The following is a 25,469-nucleotide window of genomic DNA, read 5'->3' on the forward strand; positions in this document are numbered from 1 at the left end:
TTTTACGATCGTACCCCGATATAATAACAAATTTTACGATCGTACCCCGATATAATAACAAATTTTACGATCGTATCCCGATATAATAACAAATTTTACGATCGTACTCCGATATAATAATAACAAATTTTACGATCGTACCCCGATATAATGATAACAAATTTTGCGATCGTACTCCGATATACTAATAACAAATTTTACGATTGTATCCCGATATAATAATAACAAATTTTACGATTGTACCCCGATATAATAATAACAAATTTTACGATCGTACCTCGATATAATGATACAATACATGTATGAATTATCATGTATAGTACATTATATACTACAACAAAGCCTCTCTTTGCGAGCACATGTGGGACAAAAACATTCGTCCGTAAAGAAGAGTGACCGTTAATTATGAAAGGCATACTTTTATTATACAAGCGGAAATTATTATTTGTCCGTAAAAGAGGGGTGACCGTTAAGAGGAGTTTTACTGTAGTACGATCAATCATGTTTACCAACGACACTACGCTTGGGTATTACGCATAATCCCGGTAAAAGATGTGGGGATTATTATTATAATTTTTGTAAAAAGCATGTTTTGGGCCAATGAACCAATTTAGCCTGTATAATCGAACGAGTAGTTTCTTCTTGTTACAGCCACGAGGCTGAGGCGTCGCCAGTCAGTTCGCTCTGGATTGTCGACATGTATAGTTAGTTCTCAATTTTCTCCGTGTATGTTTCTTTTCCTTAATACTTGTGATGTCGTATTTAATTATGGATTAAAATGTTTAAGACGTTCGCGAGTCACTCATCTCTTTTTCCCACATCATTGGCAATATTGCAAGTGATAATTTTTTTTTAGTACTTATTAAATTTACTAACGGCGCTTTGGTACTATGCATAATCACTGGTAAAAGTGATTAATTTAGGGAAATTCATCATATATACAATACCAACGACGATTGGGTACTATGCATAATCGCCGGTAGAAGTGATAAATTTAGGGCGATTTATCAAACTTGCCGAAATGCTTGGTAAGCATGCATCATAACCGGTTATTATGCATAATAACTGCATTAATCACATGTACCGTAACATATCCAAAGTCAGCGGGAGAGTCCATTTCCGCAGCCATCATCAGTATTGTGGCCAAGTTAATCATGAACAATCAATCTTCGATTTGTGATTGGTTCGGCGATTCTCTCAAACATCGCGTAGAAAATTGGTTGCAGAATTTTCGTGCCACATTTCTTCTTCCATCTCATCGTGCAAATTAGCACTGATAATTTTTTTCCCTCAAAGGAGTGCAACAACCACTCCTTTTTCCAGAAAATTAGGAAAGAGATGAAAAAAATAAAGCTAATGTGTAAAGTCCTAGAGGATCCTGGCCTGTGGCCAAAATAATTACGAAGACAAACGCGTTCGTTATATCACTGATTTCCCTTGGCTCCTTAATATGTCTTGTTAACTAGCTGCAGTCAAACCGTGCAACCCGATACAAATGGGGTCGCACTTAACGAACCAATTCCCATAAAAATTTTGAGCCTCTCATCGAATTTCCTTCAAGAAATGGATTTTCAGAGACTAGAAGACGTTAATTAAGTTTGCAATGGTTTTTCGATACAGGGTGTCCGAGAAGTTTTCCGATGCATTAAAAAAAGAAAGTTTTAAAATATTGATAAAAAAAACCCCCACACAGTGAAACTTCAATATAACGATACTCTGCGGAACAACAAAAAATATTGTTTTAGAGCGGTTATAGTTTTTTCGAGAGGTGACATTATATCAGTCTCCGGCAAATTTTTACTATTGTTGGCAGTTCCATTTAATTGATGTTGATTGTATCACTGTAAAATGCATTTGTAAATATTTATTCGCAGTAAAAAATTCTAATTAATTAGTTTTGATTAACACAAAATTCATTTGTTTCACCCTGTAAACTAGTTTGTTGCACAATACTTACCTGCACTACATAAAAGGTAGCTCCACCCCAACTCCATTAACACTTTCGGAGGCTAGATAGCGCAGAATATCGGTGTTATTAAACGTCCTCGAAAGAACAGATACTGAAGAGGAATTTAAAAATATATTTGAATAGTTTACTTTGAGCGAAACAACCAAAAAAAAAATCATTGTCTCGATTTCGAAATCTTTCAAAAGATATTGTAAAAGAGGGGGCGTAGTAGAGCAGCGTTTCTCAACCTATGATTCGCAACGATGGAATAGGTGGTCTGTAGGCAGACTTGCAAAATTATTCATCCGTTGTAGTTGATGTTAGTAATATCCATATGAGCTCAAGTAAAATCATACCGTCATACTTAGATTACCATCATCGAAGAGAATGCAGAAACTTGCGATGTGGAAGAAACAACTTCAGAATGGTTAAAACAAACAATTTGAGATTTGATGAAAAAAAAATTGAGAATTGAGGAAAGAAACACACACAACTAGCGAATTGACAAAACAAATAATGAAATAAAAAAATTTCAGAACTAATAAAAGTTTTTAATGATTTACTGTTTAACTCAGGACCCTGTATCCAGGCGTTTCCGTTAAGAAAAATTTCCTGGAAATTTAATCCCATAAGGCACCAAAAGAAATAACTTTTATTTCGAAACAGAAGAGAATATAACTACCATTTGTTTTCATCTAACGCGTGTGACGTGAGTGGTCATTTCAAAATTTATTTAAATCATACAAATTTGTTGTTGGACGAAAAAAAATAGTTCAAGACATTAAAGTTGAATGTAGTAATTATTGATTCGCGCGATTGACATCTCACATGAATCGAATAGAAAAAAAATTTAAAATTGAAAAAGTTCTCAAATATTCCAGACAAACCATAAAAAAATTTCAATGGATGGACGATCGAAATATCCATGAACGAAGATGCTTAAATTTTAATTTTAAAGCTCATCAAAGCTTTTATAAATGAAAATATCAGCAAAAAAAATATATATATAGATATAGATAATATAGCATCCATAAGCTTTTATGGATGCTATTTTCTCGACTTAATTCAGTTAATATTTAATTTAGCGATGATCGATATGAATCCAATTTCATGCTCCCGTAAACATTACCTTTCTAACATCAATCTTGAAGCATTTTTATCAAAGAAATAACATTCATTTATCATGTTTTCTTCTAGACAAAACACATAATTATTTATTTAATAACCATAAATTTTGACAGATAATCGTAGTAGAAAATATAATTTGATTCCTAAACGAAAATACTTCTTATCTTGTTCTGAAATAGCTGTGGATATTAATATGTATTTTGCGTTGAAATCAAATTATTATTCCCCGAATACTTTCCAATAAACAATTCATGCAATTTGTTAGGAATTATTTACGAACCAGTTCCCATATCTTATTTGCGCTCTGTCTATGTACTGAATGTGTTACGGTAAATGTGTGATAAGTCGGTTGTCATATATAGTAACCGGTTATTATACTTAGTTTGAATCGTCTTGGTAAGTTTGATAAATTTATCCCCCTTACCGGCGAATATGCATAACAGAATTGCGAAAGAACAATCGCTAATTCTTTGTGCGTAACACAGACTTTTGACATTGTCACCCGGCTGGCACAGCGGGTCACTTGAATGATGGGGCACTGCAACGCGGGTCATTTAAGGGATCTGTAAATGTTCCGCGGATCACTTGAGTTAGCGATGGGCAAACTACGGCCGGCGGGGCCAGATGCGGCCCGCCTAGAAGTGCCATACGGCCGTGTCGCCGGAGATTTAAAAATAATAGTATAGACATTTTCAATTTCAGCGTTTAAAAAAAAAATTATTGTGAGTGTTCATCTTTTGCATATGCAAAATATAGCTGTGAGAATTTAAATAGAAATTGATTTAAAAACTTTTGCCTATGCATTAAAGCACATATGCAATAAATATGCATAAAGCTATTGTGCTTATTTATTTTCACAGTTGTGAAGGATAAACCATAGTGTCTCATTTGAAATGAAACCATGGCAGACTTCAAATTATACAATACATCCCGTCACTTCACTTCTAAGCATAAAAGTTCCAATTGTGAATCAATGTCAGAATATGTCTGACATTGAATGCGTGGTGTATAAGGTAAAGGTCCGACTTCATTTATATTCTAGATGAAAAAATATATGAATAAATATCCACCTTATATATATGCTCGTATTAGAATAATATTTTTCACTCTTGTCACACACATCAAAGACAACGTATTCATAATCTCGAGAGCAATTTAAAAATAACTTTCAGTAAATGTTAACTGCTCCAAGTATCCGAGGTGCATATCATGTCAGGCTTTGTAGACCATCAGACCGCGTAGGGAAGGCCACCATTTATTCTACGGCGGTGGGATCGTCCAGAAGCCAAGCATGTGACCGACTTCCTTTAATATTAGCGATTATACAGAAGTAAATTAGTATGCAATATTTAGAAAATTAATGGGTATATTCTCTTCCCCAGTAACTCATTGCATAGAATTGGTAGTACAGTCGAATCCCTTTATAACGAACTCCAAGAGACCGGAGAAATCACTTCGCTATAACGAAATTTCGTTATAAAGAAATCCCAGATTTTTGCATTTTATTCCTATGTTAACTTATCTGGAGGATTAGACAAGTGTTCGTTAAAACGAGATTTTCGCTTTAACGGTAATCGTTAAAACGGGATTCGACTGTATTATAGACTATGGGTAGTAGAAGAAGATATTTGAAGCGGATGTGAAGATGAATTCAGGAAAGAAAGAAAATTCAACTGCCCAAGCGGGAAATCGAATCGACGTCCCCTGTAAGCACCCTCGACCCTTAGACTACAAAAGCAACGAATTTCAATCCTTATTTGGGGCTCGTGTGCACTGAACGGGACCGTACTCAGACCAAGCACGTGATTGCTTACACTGCCACCAGATGGCGACTTATCTTAAAATGACATCATTTTCCGCTTTCCATACAAAAGTTTTAACAGCTGGCTGACGCGAAGGTGAATTTAGGTCGCCAACTGGTGGCAGTGTCAGCAATCATGAGCTTGGTTCGTCCGTCTATGCACGGTTCCGTTTAGCACATACGATATCCAATTAAAGATTTAAATTCGTTGCCTTCGTAGTCTAGTGGTCTATGGCACTCACCCGGCAAGTGAGAGGACGTGGGTTCGATACCTGCAAAAACAGTTTAATTTTCTTTCTTTCCTAAATTCATTTTTGCACATCATCCAACTGTTAGAAACCTTGGTATGGATAGTGGAGAGTGGCGTCATCCTTGTGTGGAATAGGTAGTATTACAGCAATAGTTTTGTGTAAAAGAAAGAATCGGCGAGAAATATTGAGTTCTCGAATCAATATCGTGATCTATCAACATAATACATACATATACCGGGTGATTCAATGCTCGTGAGCAAATATTTGAGAAGTGATAGAACAAATCTAAAAACACGTAACTTTTGTCATGATCGCAATGAAAGCGGTGAACCGCTAGAGAACGCTGTCATTGAAAACGCGTTCATTGGCATTTCTATTGTTGGATTGAAGAAAGGGAAAAATAAGCGGACATGCATTCAAATATGTACGGTAAGGAAATGAATGCTCTGGTTGCTCAAAGAGTCTACAAGGAGTTATTTTCCGACAAAACTCGTGCCAGATCAAAAAAAAAAAAAAAAAAAAAAGCTGAGTGATTGCATTGGCGCAAAACTGACTTCTTGAGGTGTTTAAAATTCACAATTTTTGAAAGGCATAATTTCAGAATTGATGTTCAGAGCAAATTCAGAATTGAGAAAAAGAATAATTTCAGAATTGATGAAGAATCGAAGATATAGAGGAAATATTATCAAAATAGATGAAAGAAACATTTCGGAAATAATGAAAGAAATAATTTCTAAAAGAAATAACATCATAATTCATGAAATCATTAGTTAATAAATTAGTAAAAAAAGGAAACATTTTCAGAATTGATGAAAGAGATAATTTGAGAAATAATGTATGAGATAATTTGAGAAATAATGTATGAGATAATTTGAGAAATAATGTGTGAGATAATTTGAGAAATAATGTATGAGATAATTTGAGAAATAATGTATGAGATAATTTGAGAAATAATGTGTGAGATAATTTGAGAAATAATGTATGAGATAATTTGAGAAATAATGTATGAGATAATTTGAGAAATAATGTATGAGATAATTTGAGAAATAATGTATGAGATCATTTCAGAAATAATCAGAAAAACAATTCCAGAATCAACAATAGAATCAAAGGAAGAGGTAATTTCAGAAATAATGGGAGAAAAAGTTTCAGAATAAACGAAAGAAGTAATTTTGGAAATAACAGAAGAAACAATTCCGGAATCAACGGAAGAGGTAATTTCAGAAATATTAGGAGAACATAGGAAAAAAAATTTCGGAATCAATGAAAGAGAGAATTTCAGAATTAATGAAAGAGATAATTTCAGAAATATTAGGAGAAAATAGGAAAAAAAAATTCAGAATCAATGAAAGAGATAATTTCAGAATTAATGAAAGAGATAATTTCAGAATTAATGAAAGAGATAATTTCAGAATTAATGAAAGAGATAATTTCAGAATTAATGAAAGAGATAATTTCAGAATTAATGAAAGAGATAATTTCAGAATTAATGAAAGAGATAATTTCAGAATTAATGAAAGAGATAATTTCAGAATTAATGAAAGAGATAATTTCAGAATTAATGAAAGAGATAATTTCAGAATCAATGAAAGAGATAATTTCAGAATTAATGAAATAGATAATTTCAGAATTAATGAATTGATAAAAATTTAAAAATAATAAGACAAACATCGGTGTCTCAGCGAAATGAGCTTTTTGATGTGTTCTCACATTCACGGAAAGCCTTGTATCCTCCATTCCGCCTACAAAGGAGCCCGTTCCAAGCAGACATCGGTGCAATCTCTCAAAGGCTTTTTCGATCTACAAAAAACGCGCCTTGTAGAAAACACTCCAGATGCAGTCTGTGAGCTTCTAGAGCATTGCCAGGGCTATATATCAAAGTCCGTTTCAATTCTTTGATGTTTCGTTTGCCGCCATAGCTCAGTAGGTGTTGCCATGGAACTGCTGTGTGATTTCACAGCCCTGCTACTTTTTCTCTTCGCAGATGAAATCAGCTTACAAAACATACTGCATTGATGAGGATTATTCTAAATTTAAGTAGTTTATTTTTCTTACTGTTTTTAAGTGAGTGATTTCTCGTTCATGGTGTTGTTTTAGTGTCACTGGTATGCGTGGGTATTACTTTTGTGATTCTTGTGTAAATAATGATAAACAAGTATGAGTTCTTATGTGATTGATACGTGCAAAAACAATTCTCGGAAGGCAAAGAACCTTAGTATTGAATAGAATCTCTATCAAACTTTTCCTAAGATCCAGAGACTTGCAAAATTTGGGTGTTCATATGTAAGAAGCTTGATCGAGTAAATTTAAGAACGCTTATATTTGCTTCTCATGTTTTATGTTTCAGTAATGGAAACATTAAACATGTTTTAAAAAAGCTACTCCTAATTCAAATGAAAACAAGAAGGTAATTAAAAATTATTAGAAATTGCAAAAGACAATTGAAATTATCTATCTCAAGTTAGCTTTCAATTAACCCAATAAAAGTTAACTAACGTACGTGATTCAACTGAATAGATCCGAGAAAAATATTCTTAGTGATTTAGTTTCCTCCTAAGCAAATGCAAAATTCCTTATTGTTAATGTTTAAATGGTTGAATGAAGCAAGCCATAAAATTCGCAAATACTAATGACAATAATGGGAAAGATAATTTTGCAAATAATTCAGTGAAATGTCCAGTGCAGCGGTTATGCGAACTGCCGTAATTAACAAGGCAAAACGGCCGCACTCGGTTCTGCAGGGAAATGATGTCACGTGTGACGTTAGCTGGCACCGGGTGCAGCACCTCATGAGACAGCTCTTGTTATGTGGCTATGGAGCATTCCCGTCCGTAGCACCATACGGGAAATGCATGGCCGTCTTTCTCTAATCTGCGAAACCAGCCATCCCTTATGCAATCCACGACGCAAAGTTAGAAATGACGATAAAAAGCACAACCAGAGCTTTTTTCAGAAGAAAATTGCTTGTTTAGATGTGTTCTGTCACTCATTCAAGATTTTCCCATGAGTTTTGAATCACCCTGAAAATGTCATCAGTATCAATTTTCATTTTTCCTTTGCATAAAATCCATGAGTTAAAAGAAGTAAAATAAAAAAGAGTGAAAGAGACATGCACACTCGCGCCAAATACGAACAGGCACATGCAACAACGGGTACAACGATTGCACACAGAAAAAGGAAGGGCATTGTGAAAACATATAAAAGAGTACACATAATGAGCATTACAGGACAGCACACACCCAGACGGAGGGAACAATCAAATTTGAGGAAGAGGGTTTTTTTTTGATAAGATAGAGAACAATTGCAACATCAAAGGTCGAAAAACACAGCAACACGTAAAGCAAAGGTTTTACTTTCACAAGGAAGGTTGACATAAGACGTTGACGTATACGTGCATGTTTCACAGAACGGGGGAGAAAGGCGTGCGAAGGGGATACACAAAATACATATACATTAATAAATGTGCACAGGGTGACCAGGAGAAATGCCTATCCCACTCACGAGCCTCTACTTGTGTTATGTCGTTTCATTTATCAGAGGTCTGAATAGAGCTCAGATAAGTTTGAAGTCAGTATTATCACTGTAGCTAATTGCTGCTTACTATCTTTCATTTTTTTAACGGTTTGACGTCAGTTAGAGCGAAAAAACGAAGGTTCCATAACACTCCAGGCTGGCTTTTCCACCATCTCTCTGCGTATTGTGACTCAGTATTATTGCTATAGCCACAATCACTGTCTCTAAAATGTTTTTTTTTTGCAGCTCCAATGTGGAAAGCAATGAGCCGTGATCAGTAATATAGGCACCTGGGGCAAAGCCAATTTTTTGTTCCAAGATGGAGGGCTATGTGTCTGGGCTATTTAATCCTTGCAGCAGTATTGGCTAGATATCTCGCTTAACTCGATGCTTTGTATGTATCTCGGCAATTACGGGACATTTCACCTAATTAAAACCCTCTTATTTCGACAATGCCGAGCCAGCTATCTCCGTAAGGCAGGCTTTGGGTTGTGAACGTGTTTTCTCACCACCTCACATGTCAGATCAACTAACAATGGGTAGCGTCAGCTTTTATTCAAATTTTGATAACAAACAGAAGGAGAGAGAAAGAGAGAGACGGGGTGTTTCGAATATACATTTTATCCCTTCCTTTTGGGACATCCCCAGAAGAAAATTTACGAGGTGAATGTACTGTTTAGTAGTGGTAAAAAAGATTAATTGCTCAGCTGAAGCAGAGTTCCAGAATTCTTAGTGTAAACCAGGAGTTCTTAACCTTTTTTTGGACTCTTTGTGACAACTAGATGCCAAGGACCCCCCCAATGGCAATGAAAATAATGCTATACAAATACAAATACAACGCCACAACAGGCAAACTGCCCAACGAGGCGGCTGACTTAAGAACATCATGGATCCCCGAGCCCCTACCTACTACTGCTACACCACACATGCACCCCCCCCCCGCGGAACCCCCCCCCCAACGAATCGGTACATGCGGGAATGTGCGTGTACGTGTAGTGCAACCTGACGTAAAGTTTGTTTCTGTGTAATGCTTGTTATGTGTAGTACTGTCATCTGCCCCCAGTTTTACTAACTATGAGTGAAATGTTATGGTTGAATGATTTACCGTTGTAGGACTGTTGCTCTCTGTGGCGAGACTTTTTAACGGGGAGATCGGCTCGCATTTGCGCCTTGAAGTTGGGAACCACAGAAAACCAACTTCAGCCGACCACCACTGTGGGGTTCGAACCCGGATCCTCGCATCACGAGTCCGGCACTATAACCACTCGACCACCACAGCGGCGTTTCGCCGCTGTGGTGGTCTTATTCGGTTTATCAATTAATTCATAAACACAAAGTTGATTCAAAAGCAACGAGTTACTGGCTTTATTTTCCAAAAGCTCACAAACTTGACCCCGAAATCTCTCCAAGGGCCTCCGAAGGTATCGTGAACATCTGATTAAAAGCCCCAGCTTTAAACAGTATCCTTCAATCAGCCCCCACAGAAAGAGGTCACGTGAATCGAGATCTGACGAGAAGACAGGCCAGTCTGTATCAGTGACAATCACTTGAGAAAAAATTCTCAGCAATGTCTATGTGTGACTGGTTAAGTTTTTGGATCAAAAGAACTTCTAATTAAATCTTCGTTTTAAACTTCGCACTGGCATTGTTGCACTGTTATCTGATCGGTTGGCCATCTACTTTTAAGCACGGCGACTGCAGCGCCATCTATTATCGAAATTTCTACTAAATTTGAAAACTAGTGCATCTCAATTTCCAAACGTGCCTATTGCTATGGCTTCGATAGCCATTGCCATTCATATGATGCGGGAGAGTTCCAATTTCCTGTCCAATATAATAAAGAGAAAAGGGAAAGGAGCCTTTAGCCTTTCATATGTACAAAACATGAACTATACCTCTTTTGCTTCCATTATCAACACTCTTTAATTTTATGGCCACTTACTTAAAGGACCCCCTTCAAAGATTGCGTTATACCCCCCTTTGTGTATTCTTCTTCTTTTCTCTCTCTCCTTTAATACTGAAATCTATCCCTTGACCATTGTATTGCCAACTGCAGACAATTGACTTTATGGTTTTATTTTCATCAATTTTACGCATCCCTTCCTTGGGAATACGTCTTTTCTGACTCTTTCTTTGCTCCCTCTCTTCTTTTCCTTTCTTTTTTTGTACAAGAAACACACCCCCCGTGTGTTTTCTGTGGGGGATACCCCCCCCCCCCACCCACAGAAAAAACCGTCTTCCTCCCATATGCTTCGAAAGATCGTAAGGGGGTGAACCTGACCAATGATGTTAGTTTTAATACTAATTTATACCTGCGTAATCATCATCACTCAATAGAAGCATCTTTCTTTGAAACCGGACTACCAATGGGAAAAAGAGGGGGGGGGGGGTGACCCTCAAAACTCTTTACTTTTGAATTAAAAAAAATATATATTCAGGCAGATTGATTAATGCAAGTTAGGAATCAAGTTGAGAAAAAAGATGAAGTAGCACTTAGAATTTGTTTTTATAGACATGGTAATTTTACTTCGGACGCTGGGATTATTATTATATTGGACAGGAAATTGGAACTCTCCCGCATTATATGAATGGCGATGGCTATCGACGCCATAGCACTATCAGAACATGCCACCTGTTTTATCTTTTCCATCTGTCTCTATTTCGAAATATATTTATTTTCAGTTTTCAAGAATCCTTCCTGAAACACGTCCTACATTCACCACAGGTTACAATTTGATTTATATTAATTGTTCCCATTACGTATGAATTTCCTATAATTCTTTTAAAGAAAAACTGTCTCGACGTGATAAACTGAAATGCAGAAGACTACTTAAGAAAACCTACAGGAGAAACCAACGCCTAATATTTGAACGTAGCCCATTCATGTGCACTGATTCCTTCCATTTTTATAAATTTACGGGACACCCTGTATATTCAGATTTCAAGTTTGCGTGTTGAAGCTCGTGTGTCTTCTAGAAAACACCTGTATCGTGAACAAGAAAAAATGTTAGTATTTGTATTGGCTCGAAAGCAGGATAGGTTGAACACCCTGTACGCATTCACACGTGTATACATATCAAGTAGGTGTAGGTCTGCGTGGCACTTTTCTGTAGCTTTCATCACATGTACTTACTCTTTGTTGAGGACTGGGACTGATCGACGCTGTACTGAGAGACGTGGTCAAGGGTGTCGGGGACAGGCCCATCGGGAACTGGGCGCTAGTGTTGGGGCCGCCCAGGAGCCCAGTGCCTGCTTCCGCGCCTTGCTGTCCGAATCTCATCTGAGCTGCTGCTGCCGCCGCCGCCGCTGCGGTTCCTTCGGGGAGGGATTTCCTGGGCATCATGGGCGAAACGGGTCTCTGTTGGGTAGATGCGGGTGAGGTTCCTAGAGGGCGGGACTTGTTCTTGGGCGTCTGCGACGCTATCACTACGGCGGCTTGCGTCTGATCCGTGGTCGGTTGCGGCAGACGTCTGTGAACCTGAGAGGAACAAGAGTCAAGCAACAAACCACGGACAAAGAACAGAAAAAAGAAAATGGTGGGAAATACTATGAGGAAAATTAAAACAAAAACAAATCACGGGCTCCTGTAGGGAATGATACAAACCTAAAATTCAATGCCTGGTCACAATGGTTGTCAAAGTTAAATTAGCGAATGTTGGGCCATCCCACCAGCCTCCAGACATAGTGATATTCTGGGGGCATCTCTATCTAGCTGGAAGTATCAACCTACCAATTTACATACTTCGAAAATCAGAGAACACCCTTATAATCTGATTCCCTCTAAGGACCTAAGCCCAAGACACAGCCAGGGTGAGCCCATGTGTTTTTACGGCTCTGTATATATGTTTTCATATAAAATTAGCTGGAAAAAATCGTTTTGTTATTCAGTGCTTCATTATTTTTACATAGCATGAAAATTCAGACATTCGAAATTTTCACTTCAAAATGTGAAGGGCAGGTGGCAGCACCAGCATAACTTGAAACATGTATAACTTTGGCAGCATAAGAACGTTAGAGCCACGCATGAACCCAGAACACACGGTCTGGAACGCGCCAATTCGTTGGAAATTCCTCAAAGAAATGTTTACTAGATGCATGTGCAGCTAAGGGCTCTTATAATTTGACTCTCCTAAGTACCTAAGGCCTAGGACCTACCCAGGGTTGGTCCTTACGTTTTTGCGATTATGTGAATATGTTGATACAAAATTGGCCAGAAAAATTGTTTTATTGATTCAGTATATTTATTATTATTAGGTGGAGGAACAAACTTCTTGTCAGATATTTATTGTTTGGAAAAAAGGATATTTTCAAAAATAATCTCAATCGTTATCTATTACATTCACCCATCGCTGTTCCAGTTTTCGGAAAGTTCGTCCGAAAAAAATCGGGATTTTTCGACTTTAGAAAACTGACGACCTCATTTTCTGGCATATTCAGAATTGTTCAGTTTTGCTCTTGTTCAAGTGAATCTGTAGAGACAGGAATGAGTGGACAAGATTAGTGGGACCAAGATCGGGAGAACATGGAGGGTGATCCAGAAGCTCCCAACTCAATTCCTGAATCTGTATCTTCGTGGCTTTCGAGGTGTGCGGCCTAGTATTATCTTGGAGGTAAAGAACGTCCTTGCGGTTCACGAGCAATGCTCTTTTCTGCTTCAAAATTTCATGAACATGGTCCAAATAGCCACAATGCACTTCGGCATTGATTGCTCGTCCGCTGGGAAGAAAGTCATAGAAGATTATTCCAAGGTGATCCCACCAGAAAGACAATAGGGCCTTCTTGTGTGTCAGTGTGCGTCTGGCAATCTATTTTGCCCTCGCACTGGGCAATTCCAAGCTGGATTGTCGAGGGCAATGTCCATAGCAGAACCAGTATCTGACTGTTCTGACACTTACAGTGGACTCTCCCAAGACGGAATTTATGGCGGTTATAGCCCTGGAAGCACTAAGTTTAAAGTTCCAGTGGGAACCAAATGATGTGACGAATTTTAGATTTTTCAAAAGACATTTTATACTCCTCGTATTACATCTAAAAGTTGTAAAAAACGAACGAAATTTTGCGTACTACTAGAAAACACTTTAACATTTCCAAAATGATCGCAATTATGCAAATTATACTGTAGACTCGACAATTGCAGCTCATCTGGCGCCACCTATCATTTCTGGCAAGAATTTTGTTTTCCCACCTAATGTTATCATTTTTGGGAAGATTTCAGGTTCCAGACTCAAAGAAACTTTGGCAACCATTGACTCCACCAAATAATAATTTAACTACATGAATGTTCTATATCAAAATTATGGGAAGCGCTAAGATCGGATCTAGAGAAGTGTAAACAAAATAGTTTAATATAGGTATTATATATAGGAATTATCTGAAAATGAATGTTGATTTACTACAATGGAAATTATACTAATGATAATGGGGAGGAAGGATGGTTTGTTTTGTTGTTTCCTGGACGGGTTCCATTGCAAAATTGCTCCGACAGCATTGAAAAAATCACCAAAGCACTGGCAGCAGTTGAAGAAACGACAAGAAATTGGTAATGGTTACCGATTTTTCCAATTTAAAATGGTGGCGGAAACTCAAGAAAAATTCAGTCAATTAAATTGGAAATTCCGATCTATGAAAAAAATGGCTGGTGTCTCACCTTCCTCGCTTGCTGCTGAATCTGTGCTGGACCTCCCAATGTCACTTGCTGTTGCTGCCCGACCATTTGTTGTTGTTGTTGTTGTTGCTGCTGCTGCTGATATTGCTGCTGCTGCGGGACCATTTGAGGTTGCATTTGCTGAATCTGAGTAGCGCCCTGCTGGAACTGCATCTGCATCTGAGGGTGTTGTTGTTGTTGCTGTAATTGTTGTTGCTGCTGTGGTATACCCATCTGCTGCATCCCAATTTGCTGTTGTTGTTGTTGCGGCTGTAGTTGCTTCTGGTGCTGCTGCATCTGCAGTTGCTGCTGAATTTGTGCCTGATGTATACAGTGTGGGTATGTTACTTCCTCGAAAGACTATGGAAAATGATCTCAAGAATTATATTTATTACTATGAAATCAGTGGAATCAAATTCCCTAGAAGGATCATGCTGATCCCTTGGGAATACGTGAAGATCACATTATTAAAAAATAAATAAATAAAAAGACTATGTTTCCTTCTCACCTGCTGTTGCAGTTGATGCTGTTGCTGCTGTATCATCTGCTGCTGCTGCTGGATCATCATCTGCTGTTGTTGCAACTGAAACTGCTGATGCACCAGGTTCTGATTCTGGTCTACGTCCGAGACGACGTTCGTCACTTGCGCCATCGTCGTCGTCATCGCGGACGTAATCGCGGCGGTAGGTACCACACTGTGCTGCTGGGTTACACCGCCCAGTGTCACACCGTCGCTTTCTTGCATGCCGCCGAAAGTATTCTGAGCCCTGTCATCGACAGGAGTCGTGGCGAGTCCGAGAGCTTTGTTGAAGTCTGCTAGCATCCCCGAAATCGTGCCCGAAGTTGCTCTTGGTATGGACGGTCTGCGGGGGAGAGGATTCAAACAATATGAAGGACTTTTCAGAACTCATGGGAAAAACTCTAAGGAGGGATAGAATACATCTCTGAGCAAGGAAATTTCGTCACACAATGCATGGTCATAACGCAAACGGTGATCTGCTAGAGGGCGCTCTCATTGAAAGGATAACCCTTTCAGACTCAGCATAAATGGGGGTTGTTTTCTCTCGAGGTAGACATTCTTTTTTTTTAACTTCAGGAGTTCAGCCCTGACTTCAAGGATTGCAGGTGTTTTATCGCTGAAGTCATGGCTGAAAAAATTAATATCTAGAAAGAGAAAAAGTATCCCACCCCGTTCTTGACGGTTATGTGCTCTGTGCGCCAAGGTTATCGCCGTGCTCTGTGTGAGATCACACCCTCTTCTGTTATCTTGGCCGCACAAAGGCACGGGTTGCACAGAGCATTACACCTTGTATATTAGTAACTTGCTCTGTGCGACCAACACTATTGCGGCGCTTTTGGGGGACTATACCCTTCACTCTTATCTTGGCCGCACAAAGGCACTGGACGCACAGAGAACGACACCTGTGCACCAAGTTTGAAAGTGACAAAACGTTTGTTTTGTAATTTATCTTCATTTATATCGTGGATAGCTATTTTATACACCAACAGTTTACACACCAACTCCCAACCCACCATATCGCCATACAATTTCGAAAGCGACGGAAATGGCTTTCTTTCAAACCGAACACGACTCTGGTCTATTGCCATGGACAATTTACTACCTAGTGAGTTGTGCCGGAAGTGTAAGTGTGTGTACCTAACAGTCTGAGTGCTTATTAAGTGATATGTCTGATCTTTCAAAGCTGCCATCTATATTTCAGAAGTAAAGTGAGCAAAGTGTGATGATTGAATATTTGTGCTGTTTGTAGGCCTGTTGCTCTCTGTGGCGAGTCTTTATGACGGGGAGATTGGCTCGCATTTTATGAAAATGGCTGAGAAATCAACGTACCAACTATCGGCCTCAGGCTCGGTAGGTAAAGAATTGGTTCTTGCTGTTCCTCTCCCGGATCGAAGACCCAGAAGGTAATCTTCACGGTCGAAGACGAGTATCTTACAACTGCACCACTCGGGTGCATAAAGGATAGCAGGTATCAGGGATCAGAAAAAAAAAGCAAACGTGCATTTCATATACAAGGTTTAGACAAAATAATGTGAACACCTGTGCAAAAAACAACACTCGAGGGAACCGGTCGTATACACCCGCTCTCTAGTGTGGAAGAGTTCCACTTGGTGGGCGATAATGTGCACACATCAGTCTAGTCGTAGCAGGGATAGCGTTCGGATGCGATGTATATTGGGGCGTTAAAACTTCGTTATGGTTGACTTCACAAATTTCGAAAGAGGAATGATTGTTGGAGCACGTCTTGCCGGGGCCAAAGTAACGAAAACTGCCAGCCTTGTTGGTGTCGGAAGAAGTACCGTGTCGACGGTTATGACAGCCTATAGCAAACAGGGAAAGACATCATCTGCCAAGCATAACAGTGGCCGAAAGTCGAAGATGGCTGATAGAGACAGAAGGGTTTTGAAGCGGATTGTGGCCAGAGAAAGCACAAGACAACAGCATCCTAGATAACATCTGAGATGAACACGCATCTACAGGAAGGTGTATCGACAAAAACTATCCGCCGTGAACTGCATGCAGCAAACATACAAGGTAGAGCGGCTATTCCAAAACCACTGGTGACATCATACAATGCCTTGAAACGACGAATATGGTGTCACAAACATAAGAATTGGACACAACAACAATGGAAGAATGTCATCTGGTTAGACAAATCGTCGTTCACATTATTCCAGATTAACGGACGTGTTTACGTTTGGAGAACGCCATCACAAGCTTATGATGTTGACTGTCTCCTTTCTACGGTTTTACTGGTATCAGCCTACTTGTTGTCCTGGATGGGCGGGTTGAAGCATCGGTTTATGTCAGTATTCTGGCCGACCATCTTCATTCAATGGTGCAATATTAGTTCCCTGATTCTCGGCCTGGTGTTCCAAGATGTAATTCGCCCGTTCACTCTGCTGTAATTGTCGGAAACTGACTTGATGAACACCATGATGAACTGCAACACCTCGTGTGGCCCGCTCAGTTCCCTGATCTTAATATAATTGAACCTTTGTGGGGTATTTTGCAGGCCAAAATGTGCAGTTGGTTTCCACCTCCAAAGACACACGTTCTAAATTAGTGGCCTTTTTGCAGGAGGAGTGGCTACGTATCCCTGTGATTGTTGTGCATGACTTGTATTTGTCCATCCCACGACGGATACAAGCTGTAATTAATGCAAAAGGAGGGCCAACAGCCTATTAATAAAGATTTTGTCTCATTTCACAGGTATTCATATTATTTTGTCCAGACATCGGTGCATACGCTCAAAGCTTTTTCCATGCGACACGTCCTGTCGGAAAACAAGCCGGGTACAGTATTTGAGTTTCCAGAGAATTCCCATCCACAGTACCATAGATGAATTGCATCTCCACTCCCCCCCCCCCCCCCGATTTGGGAAAAAAAGCCATCCTTTACACAATTCACGATAGAAATGACTATAGGTATCAAAACCAACGTCTCATGCATGCGTCCCAACTTAACACTGCCGTCTAGTGGTTTACCGCTTGCACCGGTTACGTCCATGCACCGTTCAAAGAAAATTACTTGTTTAGATGTGTTCTATCACTCTGAATCAGCCTTTGTAAATTAGAAATGATCAGAATGGTGTACCAATGGAATCAAGAAGTTCAAGGAAACGATTAGCAGTAACGTATGGATTTAATGCATTGGATATGTGAGAGTGACATGCTTCGATATTCATATCGTATAAAATAGCGATTATGATACATGTTCGTGGAATGTAATGAGATCGTTACAACTCGGTGACCACCCTCATCACTGATGCGTTTTCAATTTTAATGATGGTACTGCCCATCTGAATAAATGAGAAGTTTAGATAGAAGGAGAATGAAAAGCAATTCAAAGTCTCTTTAGATTGGTTTTTGCACACACGCCGAAACGGAAAAGCTCAAAGTGAAATATTTTCATATGCTACTTGCGCTAGTGAAATATTTTCATATGTGTTCCACATATATGTTTCCAATAGCGTTTTTAGTGATCATATTTTTGAGGGTAAAACTGTTATCAAAAATTAAAAACTCCTTTGAATAACTTTTGAATTGATTGAGGAGTAAAGGGAAGCAGGAAGTACAATTTTTATAACTGTCCGTTCCCTCGGAAGTGAACTGAACAAACCAAGTACGACCAGGCTTTGCCGCATTAGTGATGTAACCTCAGTGAAGGGTGCGGTAGCCCAGGTCGATAGGATACTCGCATAAATTACCAAAGGATGTTTAGAGGTGTTGCGAGTTCGATACCCAGTTCGTCCCTGTCAGAAAAATTTCCTGACACATGGGTACAACAGAAACGGCGACATGACCGCTGAAAAATTTTCTATCGCAGGAAGTACCCATCGAGGGGTTAGCGCACCAACCTCTCGATGAGTATAAAAGCAAGCCTGCCGTTCGGAATCGGCAATAAATTGTAGGTCCCGGTCTAATTTGCCCTCGAGTGTAGAAAATGACCGTGGTGCGACTCAAATGATCAAATTAACCTCAGTGAAAAAACTCCAATTGGTAGCCCGGCCGGTTAATCAGGGTAACAGGAGAAAAGCAAAGATAGAAAATAAAAGTGAGAAAAAAATAGAAACTGAAAATGCGATAACACAGTCAAAAAAAGAAATTACATAAAACATCACAGAGCCCTACGAGGCTTAGTTCATAGTGATATCAACAACGGAGCCCACGTGGGCATATAATATGGGAGGGGGGAGAAGCTGTAGCAGAGAATCAGTATCACTTTTGTAGGAAGGCTGCTGCAAGGGGTCAGCGTGGATTGTTTATTAGAATTCAGTCACACTGAGTTCACGAGTGTGCAGAGTCCGTTGCTCACGGGAGCTCAGAAGATATCTGAACACATGCAAGGATTTCGGCTGAGCTGCATGGGTGTTATCCCCATCACGAGTGTAGGCGTTTTAGTCTGTTTATTGAGACCTTGGTCCCATTTCCGTTTGGTGGACCTTATGCCTAGTTTTATTCCCACCAGGAGTTCTGTAGGCTCCATCGGGATATGCATGACATGTATAGTGAAGGGTTGCACATTTTTTTCTCTACCGTATTACGGTAGAGTAAAATTTGCTACAAACAGGCATATGCAATGGTACGAATACAGTCTATTCCCCCGTCAGTCATTGTATGTATATGGTGGTATATTGTATGCAAATGATGGTATTTTTTTTTACCTGGTGGGGTCCCCCTGGCACTTTTCCATCATTTCTTGCTCGGCAGCCTCGAGGGACGGAGAGACGTCCATGATCGGCGAGAGGTCAGTCCCCGGCGACCAATCCGTTGCCTGCTGTGGCTGCTGATCTTGCTTCGACTTTTGACCCTTCAGCCTCTGGGGCTGCTGGACAAGGCTGCCATTAGCCAGCTCCATACCTTTAGGCTTCAATTTCGGGGATGTCTGCTGCTGCGTTTGCTGTGGCGTCATCATGTGCTGCTGCGCTTGCTGCTGCTGCAGTTGTTGCTGCGTATCATGGACAATTATTATTATTAAAAGCGCTTATGCATGATCGCATACAGAAGTGACTCTAAATAAATATGTGATTTTATTTCTCAGAAAAAATTTGCTGCTCGAGAAAATATACAAAACCGGGACTTGGGGCGGGATGACCAAAAATTGTTAATATGCCCCTGACCCCACATCTAGAGTGGCGTTGACTCAGACCAGAATGACTTTAGAAAATGTCGTATTACATTTAAACACCGTAGAATCAGAGAGACTAAAATCAATGTGTTCTGATAAGCATATTTTTGGATTATACATGTCTACATGTTACTGCGGCTCCACTCGCGTGGATTTGCGAATTTGAAAATTTTTAGTTAACCCCCCAACCAACGTCGAGCGTTGAATTATTTCACGATCTCTGCATGTTTGTTACCATTCGAAAAAGGAATAATGCGGCTCTGTACAATCATAATTATTATATTATTTTCATTTATCATATTTTGTTGTGAGTGATGAACGTTTGTTGCTTAACACGTGGGGGATCCGAGATACTATTGCAAACAGCATGTTTTAGCCTGTTGAGCTAAAATGCCCTGTATAATTAAGTTACTAGTTGTTTGTTACAGCAACGAGGCTGAGTTATAAATCCGAGTTTTGGGCCATGGTTGAAGAGAAAACCAAAACAATTTTACCAAAAATAAAATATAAAACGAAATTTAGGTAATACAAAGGTGAGATACTATTTAGTATTATAGACAAGACGTTATTTTGTAAAAAAAAATTCAAATTAATTCAATGATTCGTTTAAAAGTTATAATTTTATAATTGAACATCTCTCTCTGGAGAAACCGGGGATTCCATTTTAATCTCCTCCGATCTACGAGATAGGATTGACTTGAATTTCCCCGGACTTGAGGGATTAAGGCCTTTTTTGGGATTGAATTTCGAGAAATCCCTTCTTAGCGAGTCTCTACGTTATAAAACGAAACTACTGACCAAATATCATTTTTTTTCATGGATATTGGTTTTCATCCAAACTTCATGCAAAATTTCATTTTCACAACTGGCTCGGTGATGATGAATCAGTGAGGACATGTTATTTTAAACGTATATGTTACGGTAAATTGTAATAATTAATTAATAAATAAGTGTCAGGAAGAACTTCATAACGGTCAATCGCTTCATTAAAAAGGGCTTTGACTTGGTAAAAGTCCGAAATGAAAACGTTCAGAAGCGTATTTCGGGCTTTCACCGACTCGCTTTTGCAAAACCTAGGTTTTAACAGTCTTCGGGAGTAAAATATAAATAACTTACAGCTTGCTGAAGACCCCATGGCTGAGTCTGCATCTGCTGCCCCGTTTGTTGCGTTGGCCACATTTGCTGCTGCTGCATCTGGTCTTGCTGTTGGAGCGTCTGAGACAGCGACATGAGAGGTACTGTCCTAGGTATGGCTCCAACCAGGCTACCGCTTTTAGTCGCCATTCCTCCTCCACCGACTGCTGCTCCACTCAACAATGACCCGGAAGCGAACCCGGAAGACGATGTCACTGACGCTCCCCCGATCAGCGACGTGGACTGTTGCGGCTGTTCCATTTGCCCCATCATTCCCATGGACTGTGGGACTCCCATCAATCCGCCTTGCATTTGCATCTGTTGCTGAACCTGTTGCGGCTGTTGCTGCTGCTGTAGCGGCTGTTGAAACGTCCCTGGTGGCTGGTATGGCGTTACACCTGATTAGTCAAATATAAAAAAGGAGTGGAAGAGAGAAAGAAAGCACAGAAATGATTAGTTATAGAGCTTCAGAAATTTATTTTTAGTGAACTTCGATACTGAGATTTAACGCATTTTTTTGTTTCTTGTTCATTAAAAATTTTCGGCAATTCTTGATCTGAATGTTGTCGAATTTACGAAACATAATCTATTTTTTTTGTTTAGAATCTCAAGCTTCAAGTCACCTATCGGATAATAGCAGCAATTTCATGAATTTAGAGCAATTACCCATCGTAGCTTTTTTGAATACCTTACGGAATAACCCCTTAACGACAACGGACGTGATACCTCGTCCCTGTGTAAATGAAAGAAATACATTCGAGCTCTCTTTCCCTTCCTCTCTTCGGCACACTTCATTTCTAATTCTTTACCCCAGTTCTCACTGACGTTGCATTTGCACAACACGCGTTATTTACAATTTTTTCAAGTGTAATAAGAAGCAATTATTTATTATAACCAATCAAACTGCAACAGTTTTCCTCTAAAACAGTGAAGTTTCCGTAAAATCTGCATAACATCACACATGGCACATTTTCTCGCCTTTTTACAAAATAGCGAAAAGTTTCAATTGCTTCTGGAAACGCTACAACTGGTGTTGATTGTGGTTATCATCCACAAACACTTGAGTTTTTTTTTTAATTTTTTCCTCTAAATTTAGAGCTTTTCTTTTTAACTTGTTTTGAGGCATTTTAACTCGAACTGTGTGCCCTGTAAAATCTAATGCTTTTACTTCTTCATTTTCCGAAACTTCAAAATTTATGAAAGCATGGTATTCGCTGTTCTGTTATTCATGATATTCGCTTTTAAAGAAATAAATTCCAAGAAATAGAGTTGGGAAATCCGATTTTTCTTATCTGAAAAAGCTGCTTTTAAATGCTACTTGATGCTGGCGCCTGAAAATCTGTCAAGTTGCTTATGTTTTGTGTTCATGTCACTCTTTTGCGGCTTCATTTTGTATCAATAGATTCAGAAGTGGATGAGAAAGACCGCCGTTTATTCCTTTGTTGTATTCAATCGTCTATAACACCAATAGGAGAAGACACATTTTTATTTTTTGAAATTGGTCTAATGCTGCGAATTTTAAAAGGACCGAAAAGGAAAAAAAAGTAACCTCTTCTGAGAACTTTTTCTAGTTCCCATTTGTTAGTCTTCCTATTCGGAGACAGAACTTCGATCAACCTTCTGTATTTGAGCAGTGGTAAGGGTGATTATGCTCTGCCCAATATTGTTGGAAAAAGTGAGGGAACGAAAAAAAAAAGTTCAGCGCTAGCACACACATAATCACCATATCCGTTTCTTTCCATGAAAAAAAATGTGAAAATTTCGCTGATTTCAGGGGAGGAAGAAGTTCGATGTAAATTTTCTGACCGTTGTAAGAGGAAATAGCATGAATGAATGGACGCCAGAACTTTGCCACTGTACTTACCCCACTGCCGAGATATCTTCCAGCCCAGCTTCGTGGCAGAATCTAGAACACTTTATATTGTGTCAAAAAAAGAAGAAAAAATAATATTTTTTTACAACATATTTTCCCTGGGCAATTGGGTACTGTCGCGATAAGCGGAAATAACAAAAAAAAAAATTACCGTTGCATCCGGGAAAAGTTGTTATCAATATAGGGAATATCCGTGAAAATTTGTCGTACTAAGCGGGAAAACGTTTTAGGAAGGGAAACTTTACAAGCGGGATCGACTGCATAACATACTTCACATAGGGAAAAGTGAACCCTGAGAGAGGAAAAAAGATGAGAAAAAAAAAACCTTTTTTCCTATATTTTTCTTTCATTTCCCATGTGTAAATAATTATGTCACTTTTTTAGACTCTGCTAGTTTTTAACTAGTCTCTAATTTTGTCTCTAAATTTGTTGCCTAAAGCTTGATGCAAGAGGTTAAAGTAAAGAAGCATTCAGTCTACTAACATAATTTGGCCACATGATAGATCCTTGTCCAATTAAATTTCCCGAAAACTTCAGATCCCTTCTAGGCCTACAGGGTAACCGTGCTAAATATATCCAAAACTAAAGGCTTGAGAAATACACGCACTTAGTTATGAAAGTGCCGCACCCTCGATTATTCATGTGCGAATTATATGCTACTACGGACTATACGCTGATATTTCTTTCTTAAAGTAGTAAAATTTGCATCTGCAGATTATATGCGGTGGAGACGGTTATCCACAAGGGCCTTCACGCTTTCCAAAAACTAGTTATAAACATCACCGATATAGCGACGCATTCACCTCAAAATACGCTGGAGGATGCAAATAAGTTGGTTATTAAAGATCTCGAGTGCTTTATTCGTGCAATAAATGCTTTATTCGTGCGAGGTGTGTGTGTAAATAACGCGATTTCTAAAAAAAATTACATGGTTTGAAGAAGCTTTGTTGAGAACATTTAATGATGTGAACAATGTAAACAAAACAGCAAACACTACTTTCCTTCTCGCCTGTGATGGTTCTGTCAATAACCACCTACCGTTGGTTTTTGTGACTAATTTTTTTTTCAGTTACAAGAAATCCCCTTACGGCCAATGCTATTCAGTCTGATAATTTTTTGTTTTTATTATTTTTTATGTTTAATTATTCTTCGTCCACCCTGTATTAAATTACAATGGATTCCGCTTATAATGTTCTGAAAGAAACCGTTATTATAAAGTGTACTAGGCGGGAAAACGCTAGAAACGAGAAATATCGATGAGAAATGTCATCCAACAATATTTCTCCTGTCGTTGTATCTTTTTATGCAGTCTTTGACTTAAAATGTATATTAAGAAGCAGTTATTTATACTCTACCATCATTTACATGTTTTATACAGGAAAAATTAGATAAGAAAAGGGAAGCTCTTGTATTTTTAAATTGATATTTGTGTAATCGGTTCACATTTTTTAGAGATTTTTAATCAAAATTATATTTTTGCAATTTCCATCGCTTTGAACATGCATCTAATTTGTAAATGATAGTGTTTGAACTGTTTGGGACCGAGCTGAATTTCTTTGCTGCTTAAGGGGTCTCATAGCTTTTAACCTAGGGTGAAAGCTATGCTGTAGTAGAAATATCATTAAAAATACTAAGTAACCACTGATTTATTTCAAATTTTTTACACATATTTTTGATTCTATATGTTATCCTATATATGCCAGTATAAAATTTTACATATCTCTAATACTTCCTCCGTTTTTTAATTCAAATATTTCAGCGAATATTGCACTTGGAAACGTGAATTTGTTTCGGCATCAGATGAGATATGTCTCATTAACTTTCCAATTGGGTTTTTGGCCAGAGGGTATCAGTATAAAAAGTTATTTTTTTATTTTATTAACTATATGCAACCCCTTGCAACATGAATGAAGTAGCTGAAATTCCTGACTTCGTACATTTATATTCCGCAAGAATGATTTTAATGTCTGTCACCGTTTTCTTAGTATCCCATTTTAAAAACCGTCAGTCGATTTTTTTTGCTATTACCAGTGATTTCCTTACATGCAGTAGCGCTCTCTATCGAAAAAATTGGAATTAAATTTCTTTTCTTTACCAAAAAAATCTTTCTTCGTGAATACAACTTTTTCCAAATCGCATTCAAAAATACTAATTCCTCCGATTTTTATGAATTTATTAATTATTTACGAATTTATGGGTCATCCTGCGAATCGTACCAAGCGAGAAAACTTTCTAAGTGGGAACGTTATCCCTTTATATTAGATATTAATCTGTAAACACACTCATATTTTTAAATACCCTGTAAATCATTTAAAACTGAATAAAAAAATTAAAATCAATCGATATAATTGTACCTATATATTACTTTCTCAGTATTGAAGTTCGTTCACAGAAACAGCATTCACAGTCAGAGGATCAAAAAATGATTTATAAAATATTCATGCAGAGAAACACATGCAGAAAAATTCCATACCATACATATCTATACGAGGGCACATAGAAAAGTTAGTGCATGAGAAGGTGAAGG

At 38.5% G+C, this 25,469-nt stretch overlaps 1 protein-coding gene across 6 annotated transcripts in view; it reads right to left on the reverse strand.

Moving 5' to 3' along the window:
* LOC149067529 (uncharacterized) overlaps nt 1–25,469 on the reverse strand; it is a 224,141-nt gene that overhangs the window by 92,167 nt on the left and 106,505 nt on the right. For 4 of the 6 annotated variants that reach the window (XR_016195345.1, XM_089252639.1, XM_089252637.1 and 1 more), the window contains exons 5-9: nt 21,052–21,467; nt 19,472–19,755; nt 14,794–15,148; nt 14,289–14,645; nt 11,775–12,119 (exon numbers count right to left, since the gene is read on the reverse strand). Coding sequence is in view for 5 of the 6 variants with exons in the window: in XM_089252639.1 (XP_089108765.1) it covers nt 11,775–12,119; nt 14,289–14,645; nt 14,794–15,148; nt 19,472–19,755; nt 21,052–21,467 (1,757 nt within the window). In the remaining variant the exon portion in view is untranslated. The remainder of the gene's footprint in view (nt 1–11,774; nt 12,120–14,288; nt 14,646–14,793; nt 15,149–19,471; nt 19,756–21,051; nt 21,468–25,469) is intronic. The other 2 variants (XM_089252640.1, XM_089252641.1) reach the window with 2 other exon arrangements.

This window comes from Pholcus phalangioides, unplaced genomic scaffold (genome assembly GCF_987345545.1).
Source record: "Pholcus phalangioides strain wild (caught in Gottingen) unplaced genomic scaffold, Ppha-v1.0 ptg000030l_1, whole genome shotgun sequence".
NCBI lineage: Eukaryota > Metazoa > Arthropoda > Arachnida > Araneae > Pholcidae > Pholcus > Pholcus phalangioides.